General features: G+C 38.3%; 1 protein-coding gene and 2 long non-coding RNA genes across 4 annotated transcripts; 1 reads left to right on the top strand and 2 right to left on the bottom strand.

The window, feature by feature from the left end:
• Positions 1-1382: 1382 nt before the first annotated feature.
• On the bottom strand, positions 1383-2463 carry LOC118439065. The gene is made up of 2 exons (XR_004837211.1): positions 1981-2463; positions 1383-1703 (listed from the first exon to the last, which is right to left on the bottom strand). It is a non-coding gene; the product is annotated as an uncharacterized LOC118439065 (long non-coding RNA).
• Positions 2464-6326: 3863 nt separating this feature from the next.
• LOC110860238 lies at positions 6327-7786 on the top strand. Its single transcript, XM_022109292.2, has 4 exons — positions 6327-6553; positions 6867-6967; positions 7028-7298; positions 7526-7786. Exons 1-4 carry the CDS (start codon positions 6361-6363, stop codon positions 7597-7599), a joined length of 639 nt encoding a protein of 212 aa, XP_021964984.1. The 5' UTR covers positions 6327-6360; the 3' UTR covers positions 7600-7786.
• LOC110860239 lies at positions 7667-10658 on the bottom strand. 2 transcript variants are annotated; one of them, XR_004837210.1, is made up of 3 exons: positions 9071-10658; positions 8172-8621; positions 7667-8107 (listed from the first exon to the last, which is right to left on the bottom strand). It is a non-coding gene; the product is annotated as an uncharacterized LOC110860239 (long non-coding RNA). The 2 variants fall into 2 exon arrangements; XR_004837209.1 differs by lacking the exon at positions 9071-10658 and having other exon boundaries at positions 8172-9049.
• Positions 10659-12169: the final 1511 nt, after the last annotated feature.

Here is a 12169-nt window from a genome sequence, read left to right as displayed (position 1 = left end):
TGTGGTATTGTTATAGATTTTAATAAATAAGAATATTTAATAATATGCGACTTTTTGTGTTTATACATACCTAAGTATTCTTCTAGTCAGCTCGCTTCGTTTTTTTTTGCATATTTCCCCGCAAAAGTTTTTCTTGGGAAGGAACTTATCCATATTTTCCCATGTGTCAAAGCTTCTCGAACTATGAAAAACCACACCCACATGTGGGTGTGGTCTTGGCATTTTCGGCATTTATAGAATAAACCACATCATGTGATACCAATTATTTTTCAGGAAGGAAAGGCAAGTATCAAATTGGCCACTAATTTTGAAAATCGCAAGGGGGTGCTCGGACTGACCACACCCCCTATGAGGTAATGTGAGATTCCGATCAAAATGTTGATACGATGCGAAGGCAACTTGGATTAATTAATTTGAGGGGCTCTCCCACTTAACCACAACACGGGTTGTAGGATTTGTTTGAAATATAATTTAGTTTTACGTACTACTATTTTTATTTTGCTTAACCTGCCTTAAAACATCCATTAGAAAATTCGACACTTTGAACTATTGCATCTTGAGTTATGAACTCTATTTGAAAGCAATACAATAACATAATTGAAAATAAACCAACATCGAAACGACGTAAAAAAAATTTCCTTATCAGTATGGGCTTATAAAAAATACATAAATTCAATATTGTGGCAATTAGTTAACAAACTTTTTCAATACTTAAAAATTTGAATTTAGTTTTGATAAGTATGATAGATAGAATAAAAAGCAGTGAAATATTAAAGCAAGGTTTAATATATTTCTCCAAGTTAAGCATCATTATGAACCTTATAAGTTTGAATAAAAAAATTTAGTTAGCATTAATAATATTTTTATAATCTGTAGCCACATTCACACTTGTTGAGGCAAATTTAAATAAAAATTAGCAAATCTAGGTTACATGCCATTCGGAGTTGTTTTTTGGCTTGATCCAAAATAAATTAAAATTTGTCCTGAATTGCACCTCGCATCAACACCAAGTCATCAATTTTAGGTTCCATCCTGACTAAATTTTTGAACGTATATCACTTATTTATAAACAACCACCAAACTGAATTACACTAGTAATCTCGACTTAATTCACCCCTTTGACGAATTTTCACGACACAAAAAAATCACTTTTTTCGAATATATTGGTGTTCACAATTATAATTTTTTATTTATAATTGCACCTTTCGCGAGACCATGTTTTTATTCGTAAGTAATTCTTATGTAGTGTATGAGTTGTACTTTATCGTCGGTTATGATGTGTGAGTGTGTATGTTGAATGCAACACAACTTGGAAGCACTGTGCACTAGTTTTGAGCGTAAAGCTCTAAGGTGTTCAATAATATGTACGCAACTACAAGTGATTAATTTCGCATTAATAGAAACGGGGTTATTTATTTAATCTTAATTCAGACACGATACACGTTATACTTGTTAAATTATTATGGGCAATTTGATACTAATTATTGAGGGCAATTTAATACAACGGTTACAATCTCAAGTCTCATTTGAGGCAAATTGAGAATTGTTATACAAGCTAGTGCATAACAGCCTGCTTGACAAAATAATAAACACGTGTTGTTTCGTATCCGGTCCGTCTCTGCTCTTGTACTGCAGGTCGGATGGACTCGAACTCGTGTATGTTAAATACACAAACGTTTGTCCAGACAAACAAAGTCAACTTCCTAGAATTCCATAAATACTTGCATGTAAACCATTGTTGATCAACATTGCAAGTATATATTTACATGCATGCATTGCATGATACGTACTTTGCACATAAGACAAATTATGCAACTATGCATACATTTAGTTTACAACCTGGAAGTTATGTAGAATATTCTACCTGCATAACTTCCAAACGTTTATAAATATACTTTTGCATTCATTGACGGAAATGCCAATGTGAAGATGTAGATTGCGTTCAATCTGCATCTTCATGCCACTGAACTGAAGACCTACCTCTCCATGTTACAAACTCAGATTCCTACATATATGGAGAATCTGAACAGGAGACGATGGATAAATGAAGGTGATGTGAGGGAAATTGAATGAAGGTGAATGAAGGATGGCGATCTTCAAATCCGAATTAATGAAGGATGAATGAAGGGAAAACTTGTGCACAGCTATTGTTCCAGTAAAAGCCAGCCAGCAAGTGCATCAATCACTGTCGCAGTGTTTAAAAAAATCCACTTTTGCGATTGACCGAAACATTTAAACTTAACACATTACGACTTTGACATAAATATCATGATAAAAAACCTCAGATACAGGCCACGCTAAAAATATCAATATTATACTCCTGTGGTGTGCAATATAAGTTTCGTGCGCAGATAAATAATTTCACGTCTGACAATTTCACACGAGCCCAGATGAGTGGGTCGTGTGCAACTTGCATAGTCAGGATTATCTAGCTAAAACAAACAATCCATCAGACATTATCTTCTTTTTCCCTGTCCACCTTAACAATGGGTTTGACATGACAACTTATTAATTGATTGGAGTGTGTTATTAACAAATTAATAACACTGAAATGATTGTGTCACGCAGCCAGTGTGTGAGCCACGTATAGTGTCAAACATGCCTTTTGAGACAAACGTATATAAAGCACGCCACTACATTTACCTCCGTACAGTCTCAACCACCACATCGCGGGAATTTATTCTTGCCCAAATTTAACATGAAGTACTACATCCTCATTTCTGCCTTATTGGCAGCAGGCCACTCTTCCTCACGTAAGTCTTCCTCACACCACTAAAAAATCATAGCTAGACGCAACTATTACAAACAGTGTTTCGTTTCTTGCACTTTTCGAACATTTTTTGCACTGCAAAGTGGTTTTTTTCATGTGCAAGAAATTGAAAAAAACAGTAAAAGATGCAAGAAACTGAAAAAACACTGAAACAAACACTTTCTTGTAGTGGTTTCTTGCAAGTAGTTACTTGCATCCGAAACACTGATTACAAAGTAAAAACTAACATTACAGTTGGAGCTAAGCAATCCTGTTCCGGTTGGGCGTACACGAGCAGCAACTCCAATTTGGTAAATCCCTTCGAGTTCGGGACTGATGCCAGCAACGAGAAAGCATACGGCTGTCGAGTTCAAAATGGGAACGAAATAGTTCCCGGACATTACTCCTTCAGCACCCGGGCATGCCGGATTGCTGTAGCAGGGCGGGAAATCGTGGCCACTGCCGGGGTTTTCGTTCTCGACAATGCGGGAAGTGCAAATCTTCACTTTCAGCCCTCCGAGGGCCTTCCCCAATGGGGGGAGGCGATTCAAGGCGGGTCGACGGCAAATGGAGAGCCACTCTATGCGATTAGATGCCTTGCCACCGTTGACGGTAGGGCGGCCTGGCTGGCTGGAAGGTATCAAGACTCAACCCGTGCAGCTGTTGGTGCTTGGGGTGGATTAGAAGTCCCTTGCAATGCAGGCTCCGTTCAATTCTTGGTTTGTGATTAAGTCCAAAAAAATAAATTAGAAATAAAAATAATTAAGTAACATTTACGTGATCTCAATTCTTTTATAACAAAATTCATTATTAACGTTTATTACATCTTCCTCAAATGAGTTAGAAATCAAAATCAGGCCTTTCTAATTAATTTCTTAAGCTAATTAATTAGCCAACTAAATATGTAATTTGCGGTTTAGAACTAATTGTTGATTACTAATTACAAACAAGTTAATCAGCTTGGAAAAATATTAATCTAGTCTAATATTTTGGCTTCACTTTTCATTTCAACCCTTGGATTTCAACCAATCTTAGCATAATTTCCACACTCAGCCTGCTTAGATAACATTATTTTCGGTTTGAAAAAAATAAACTTTAATTACATATTCCATTAAAAATATGTTCATACGTACGAATACCATGAAAATGTGTGGTTACTTATATAAATCGAGTCGGGTAAACTTGAGAGGACGAATGTGAAATATCTAAAATTGAGTCAAGTTTCTACATTTTCGTAATATTGAGGGTGGGATGAGGCCCAAAATGCGTTCCCATTGTCCCCTGTGCAATTTAAGTTTAGGGCGAGTTTATGCGAATGGGTGAGATTTTCTCAAAGTCATCAGTTTGGTAGAGTAAAAGGGATGTTGCCACATGTACTCTGCTCAGCCAGTGGAGCAATGCGCAATACATTGAGAAAAAAGAGAACATCGCAACACCACAAATTCTCAAATTTTCTTTCACGGGCGGCGCCACACATTTAATTCTCGGGGTGAGGAAGAAGACTCGCTTTGAGCATGTACGCCCCTGTTTTACAACCCCATCCCCAGAACTTTCAAGTCAAGTCAAGTCAAGTAATCCTTTATTCAAGTGTCAACAAATATCAGTTAATACAAACTGGTTTCCAATCCATGACACAACTCAGCTAAATATATAAAGCAACTAAGACTAAGTTAACATTAATTATGATAATTATTATATCCTACCCAAGTAACATTTGTGCCTTGGCATTGACTTGGCCCGGATCCGGCTATGTGGCTCACCCTCGGCCACGTCAAAAAAGTAACGAAACATGAATGGGCCAGCATTGGTTCAATTCTAATTGTGAGTTGTGGAAGTATTGGCTTGGCCCAGATTTGGCATTTAACCGAAACCTCACTAACCGCTGGCAAGTCATCATATGATTTTGGCCCAAGTCAAGCGTAACGGGCATGGGCCAAGTCCGTTCGGCCGAACGATGGCCCACATAAGGTTACCCGGCAGCCGTGATTTCTTCGGCCTAGCAGTTCCGGCATTCCCCGGTTTCCAGTCGTATTTCACTCGTGAGCACGTGAACATATGTATCACCATGCTCTAATAAAATTTACTTCTTAACATGTCGACTATTTCTGTTGAGGCATTTCCATTTTGTGTCGTTGAGTTTGTCGATGATAACGACAGATTAATTTACGTTGAAGCTGTCCCTCAATCTTGGGTGAACGAGGAAAATAGAGTGTGTCGCTGGCCGAATATAGCTGGACCTCGGCTTGAAAAACTACGTAAAGTCCAGTCAAATCCCCAAAGTAAATGGATAACATATCGCAACATCAAGATATTGAAATTGTGTTGTAAGTTCGTAATCGAATGACATTACAACTGGAATAAAAATTTAAATATGAAATAATAATTAACAAATTCTTTGCACAGAGGTGTGTAATAGCTTCTAATGAAAGAATACGAACTAAAATTAGGAAAATTTTCACCCCGGAGGTATCCTATGGGGTGACCCCCACCGATTTTCAAATATTGTCCTAGGACTTTGAAATTTGACATATAGGCCTCTGACGGCTTCTGTTGAAAGAATATGAAGCGAAATTTGGAAAATTTTTACCCGGAGGTATCCTATTTGGTTACTCCCACCGATTTTCAAATAATGTCCTATAAGTTGTTGAATAGATTTTAACTGCAAGTTTTCAGCTGTTGTGAAAATAAAGCTGCGATTTGAAAAATAAAATCTATTGAACTGGCTATCTCAAGTCTGCACTGTAGGTTTTTGGCATACAAAGTTTGCGATTTTTTTCGGTCCTCCGTGTAGGAAATTTTTCTTGTCCCGTTGCAGTCCTGGACAAAAAATATTCTCTCATCAAATCCTATACAACTTCCGACCGTCCACTTGCATGGTGACCTTCACAGGGCTCCCTACTCTTGTTATTCCTGTTGGCTTTATGCGATATATTTGGGGCATGTGTCAATGCTTTTTCTGCTCCATTTTTTCATTGGTGTCTGATTCGATTGACGTGACCGGGAGTTATCTGGCATTGCTTTTCTATATTTATTTTGGGTGGGGGGTGGACTTTATTTTTCGGTTAGCTCATCATTTAAATTAACATCACAAGGCAGCTTCAAACTACACCCAACATTTTTAGAAGACGTGCACCACTCAATTTATCAACTGGTTCGACACATTTGATCTCCCTTTATCACGGGTTACCTTGCTGGTTGGGATTTGCACACGTCCGTTTGCCTAAATTTAAACCACTGTGTGCAAAACAAACAATACCAAATGCAGGGAAGTGCTGCCATACATATATTAATTAACAGTCGCATATCTCATGGTTGGAATGCAGAATCGATATCATTGTCGATATTTGTATTTTACTTACTGTAGCATTGATCTCCTCTTATCAATTGTTGACAAACTTGACTGATGGGCTTTGCACACGTTCACTTTAACCACGGTGCACATCTTTCTATTCTTAACCAGCATTGACATTGACACTGATTGACCACGAACCAAGTCACGTAAACTGTTTGCGCAATCAGTATCACGTATTGTGGACATGAATAAAGAACTCGGTATAAAAGTCACCACTCAAACCGTGCCAAAATTACTTGGTTTCTGCGACTTGAACACAATGTACCAAATTTTATCCTTTATTCTAGCCTTCGCCGTCGGGGTGGTAGTTCCTCACGGTGGAATGATCGACCCGCCGGGGAGGAACTACATGTACCACGCAGGTTTCGAAGGAACCCCACCAAACTGGAATTGGCAAGCTGTCTGGTGTAACGACGTTCCTCAAGCAATCGACGTCCCGGAATCTACTTGTGGTATTTAAATATGTGAACATCTTAAATTTGGATGTAGCTTAAGCTTTTGCTTGACACTTGTACCTGGCTAGCTTTCCCTAATTTAAATATTAGTCAGTTTGTGTACATACGTTTTTAGGATTTCCGTCACGCTCCGTGTCACTTGAGACTGGTCAAAATTTTCGAATGTGTATATGGAATATGTGTATATGGAATATGTGAAGACTAAGCCCGCCACAATTTACAAATTTGTTCTTGAAATTGACACTCTCAAGATATAAGGAGCGTCACGGAAATCCTAAACACGTAGCTGAACAAACTCCTTATTGCTTAGGCATGTGTGGCGACGTTCCTAGCGATCCTGCCCCCAGAGAGAATGAGAATGGAGGCTATTATGGGAAAGCAACCGTTGGCAAGAACTATACCGCTGGCTCTGTAAGAGTGACCTACTATGATGGAATAATTAAGAAAAATTCATATTTTTTTCTGTGATAGATTATCGATGTTCGAACCGAATTCGGCGCTGCTCACTACGGATACATGGAGTTTCACTTGTGCCAAACGAGCATCGAGTCGCCAGGTTGTTTCCAGAAACTTGCAATTGTTGGAGGAAGTGAAGACATCATTCCAGAAGAAAGAATGTGCGTCCCATACCCAAACAGCGAAACTAGAATACTCACCGCCAGACTTCAACTTCCAGCTGGGGTGCGATGTAACCGATGCACGTTAAGATGGACGTATCGAACAGCTTACCCGGGATGGGCAGGTATGGTCAATCAGGGACAAAACCACCCTGGACAGGACACTGTCCAAAAGTGGTTTTGGACACCAATCCTCAGGTGTCCAAAAGTGAAAAGTGGGGTAAACCGATACAATTCGTATTACCCCATCGGACATTTACGGACACTTTTGGGAAACCCTGTCGTCAATGAAAAAATACCATGTTTGAGCCGAATCTGAAGTACTAAATATTATGTATTTGTGCATTAACAGGTTGGCATGAGTGTGCCGTTAATCCCAACCCAGCCCAAGTGTTCAGGAATTGTGCTGACATTAGCATCCAGTGAAAATAGTGGTTAATTGGTTAAACTCTTAATGGTTACAGGGCGAGATGAAATAATATGTAAACATATATATATGAAGTAAATTTAGTATGTTATTTACGTCAATATGAAATATGGTTGTGCCAAATCTTACAAACCGCAATTGTTAAAACAAAATTTTCAAAATTAAATTAAATCAAAATCAAATATATGTATTTATTAAGGGGTGAATCCCCTTTATCAGATAGTCTTCTCTGTCTGCCTGTCCATACGTTTCGAAAAGCTGGGCCTTGAGACTTGATACATATTTGAAACATAAGTTCCTTGGGTCCCATCCCAGGACAAGATGGAAGATTGGCTCTTAAGGTCTCACCCTCGAGAGGGTCCACCCAAAAAGTAAAGGTAACCATATGTGAAATGGTTCCGCCATTAAATTGGGTGACTTAGGGTGTATTGAATCGTATTTGGGAGAGCTTTCAAACTTGACCTCTCCGCCCTATCCGTAACTTTCCAAAGCGTGGAGACGTGGCCCCTGGTGCGTTTTCGTCACAAATACCAGTTTCATTAAGATAATTTTATTCAAATATCCGTAATACCTGCATAGATTTCCTGCATAGATTTCCCTGCTCCACTGAACATTTCCAATACAACAAAATAAATAAGTTGTGGTGATAACGATCCCTAATCTGAAAATAAGTGCCTCTTCACCTCTTCCCTGTCCCATAAAAATAACGTCATTTGGACCATTAACTTCCCCAAGATTGGCAATAGTTCATCTTATTATTCTGTAGCAATGGCTCACAATGTTCCTTCCACGTCATCGATACCAGTCCCGTTAATAATTCTTCTAAATACATTACATGACGGAGATTACGCGACTGCTTGCGGGGCTTATGGAACTCCGACATGGATCGTAAAAGGGAAGGAGTCCGCAAGTTTGCTAAGCATTTAATATCATTTGCGTAGTTTTGCCATTTATTTGGTGAGGGTCAAAATGGCGTATTTAATTATGGTGAACTTGGTTTAAGACGAAAGATCTACATAAACTATATGGAGGAGGAGATTATATTAAAAACAAAAAAAATTGGAAGAGTATGACATGTCTAGGCAGTTGGAGAGTGCAACTGGCACCCGTTAATTATAATATTTGTCCAGTCTGTCTGTCTGTCTGTAATGTGTTACTCAAAATAATACGAAAGCAGAAACAAGCATAATACGCATTGTAAACTGTGCATATTATTTGAGTAAAATCATACACACGCGTTTTACTTGCGTTTTAGCACACCACGTTTCCACAACGGAATACTAAAATATTTTACTCAAATAATATGCACAGTTTACAATGCGTATTACGCTTGCATAATAATTACGTAATATTTTGAGTAATATGCAAATTTTACACTTCGTATTATGCATGCGTAATAGTTGCGTATTATTTTGAGTAATACACTAGTATTACTCAAAAAAGGTGTTTTTTTCGTAACTATGGCCTCACCTAAGAAAAAAGAAGTTTTGTAACGATGATCACACCAAGCCAGGCCGGAAGTCGGTTTAATCTTCTTCTCTGTAATTTAAGTCACACACTATAAAATAAATTAACTTGTGTGAAGAATGACACTTCTGATTAATTTAAAATAAATTATATTATGAATTAATAATTCAGTAGAAACCTTTGCCAAAAAGATCTACATATCTACATAGATTCTATTCAATTCTACCATTCTACACTGTAAAAAAAGGTGAGTCAAATTGCCACCAAGGCAACTATTGAGTAAAATTTACCGCGCCAAAGTTAAAATTTAGTCAAGGTTGAGCAAAAATCTTTCAAAGTTGGATAAAGTTTAACTTTTATTGGATAACTTTTACTCAATACTTGTCTTGGTGGCAATTTCGCTCAAAATTGAGTGAATTTTACTCGATATTTTTTAGAGTGTACTGCTAGCTGTTACACAGGGGGGAGAACGACTGCGACATTTGAAACGTGTGTCAGTCGAGAAAAAATGGTTCATGAAATGGGCCACGTCCTATGTTTTGGCCATGAGCAGAATAGGAATGACAAAGCGGGGTGGATCTATGATTGTAGCACGGAAAAATATGACCATTTGAACTTTGGTCATTTATACGACTACACTGGAGAGCAGATGTCATCGCCCAAGGGAAAGTTTGCCGTTTGATTTCTCATAACTTTTTGAAAATAACAGATTTTCCAGAATTTTTTTCTGCGTTTTGTAGACAATTTAATATCCAACTAAGTATCAAAGAGTCTTCTTAAAAGTTTATAGTTTTCATCACAAGTGAGTAGATTAGATAAAAAGTAAAAACGGCAGGTGCAAAAGTGATCGCCAAAACGAATAAAACATTTAATATTTCTACAATTTTAAGTTTTAAATGAAAGCATTAACACTTAGTACGTTGTTGGACCTCTATTTGAAAATATGACAGCCTATCAGCGACGTTACATGGACGCAACCAATGTCTGAGGGATATCAGGGTCGACGTCACTCAAAGGGGCTTAGATTTCTGCTTTCACGTCAGCTATGCTCGAAATTGAGCGTTTTCGGATGTCTAAATATATGTGCTCCCCACCTCTGCTCAGTAGGATTGAGATTCAGTCTTTCCTGATGCGATTCGAGAACATTAATCTTGTTGGCCACAAGAATTCACAGGTGGACTTGGCCGTCCGTTTATGTTCGCGCTCCTGCTGAAAGGTGTAGCACCCTGCAAAGGGAAGTTTTGCTGCTGATTGTTAAACATTTCTCTTTAGTAGGTTCTGGTACAAAATTTGGTGCTTGGTAGAATTGATGAATTCGTGCGTACCAGCCCCCGCGAAGCTGAACACCCAGATATCATGACGCGTCCTCCGCCATAATTTAAGATGGTGTTGAGATTTTTTAGTTTGACAGATTCTCCGACTTCTCTCCATACTCAAACCCTTCCATCCGACCATAAAACACTAAATTTACTCTAAACACACAGGAGAGTGATTCGCAAAAATTTTAATCTTTATTTGTGTGTTGCCTTGCAAATTTTAATATTTTCTATTGGTGCGTTTTTGATATGTAGGCTTCCTCCTGGCTCTATAATTTTTTGAGCACTGAGTTTCGATATTCCCCAGCTTGCCCAACCACTTGATACTTTTCTAACATCATTTTCTACTTCACCAGAAATTTTGGGAGACGAAAGTTTTGGATTATTGGTCACTTTTCGAGCAAATATTTTCTACTCGCCTGTGATGAAACTTGGTGGACGTCCTGCTCGTCGCCTATTTTCAATTGATCCCGTTAATTTGTAACGTGAAATCATGTCACGGACAGTTGACGAGATTTTTTGACCAACTCAGCAATTTCTTGTTGCGTCTTCCCCCCATTTTCGTAGTGATGAATGACCAAATCTTGAATAGCGACTGTTGTTTCATTATTGGGCATTTTCTTCTGGGATATATTTTTTTAATTGAAGTGGAATTATTTTATATATACATCAATAGTAGGTGTACTTAAAAATTAAAAAAGTTGTTATCCTACTTTAGTAATTTTAAAAGTGCTATCATTTTAATTGTTTGTGGCGATGACTTTTGCACCGGTGCTCATTTCTTAACTTCACGCTATGGGTCCGTACGGAGTGAAAAAAAATCTTACAACAAATTTTCCTTGGTGAATGTTTGTGTACTAATTTGTCTTCAAAATGAGATAACGACCTTTCAAAAATTCCCCGTACTTACTGAGAAACTATGATTTAAATTGTGCTTGTGGTTTTGGGCGTTCACATTTGCTCTCCAGTGTATATGAGCATAATGCAATATGGGTGTTGGTCATGCATCGCCCCGACGAGGGAAGGGGTGTCTCTGGATCAATGCGAGTCACGAGATGGTCTCTCCATCTTGGACGCGGAAAAGATTAATGACATGTACAACTGCGGGGGTGAGTTTGTAAATATCAAATCCGTAACAATTTTATAACGAAAATGTTCTACAAGAATCTCTGATTATTTTCCAGGCTGCCAATCCTACCGTTTCAGGTTCCCCCATATGCTAAGCGGCACCACAAACGTGGTCCTTGGCGGGTCAGAACCCTCCGGCGAGCCGTCTGTCTGTACGTCTGTCGGGCATTTGTCAAGGGGGAAATCGTGTCGGGCAAGAGCGTCGTGCGAGGAGGGGTTTGGATTTAACTCTTTACCGTATTTAGCCACACAGCAGATTAAATTCACTATTATTACAATCACAAGTAAGGGCGATACATTTTCAGACATTTACAAAATTTCAAAATTTCACAACTCACAATTATATAAAATAGTCGTCGGCTATTACCGACCTTTAACACTATATATAACTCTTTGACAACAAGTGTTTAGAACTTCAGAAATATTACAAAATTATTAATACGTATGTAATTAATGCAGAAATGAGAAACAGAGAGTGAGAGAGAGAGAGACAGAGAGAGAGTGATGCACAACCACCCTGGCTCGTGGTTGGGACGAGAATCCTGTTCCCTATACCATAAGTGGACTAAGTGTGTAGCCCTTGAGGGTGACTACATTGAAAAACAATAAAGAAGGTTGGAAAAATATGGTTGGAAGTACCCTAGGTAAAGTTATTAGT

This window comes from Folsomia candida, unplaced genomic scaffold (genome assembly GCF_002217175.1).
Source record: "Folsomia candida strain VU population unplaced genomic scaffold, ASM221717v1 Fcan01_Sc030, whole genome shotgun sequence".
NCBI classification, from domain to species: domain Eukaryota; kingdom Metazoa; phylum Arthropoda; class Collembola; order Entomobryomorpha; family Isotomidae; genus Folsomia; species Folsomia candida.
Note: the sequence above shows the minus strand (reverse complement) of the source record. Positions and strands in the feature narration are given on the sequence as shown.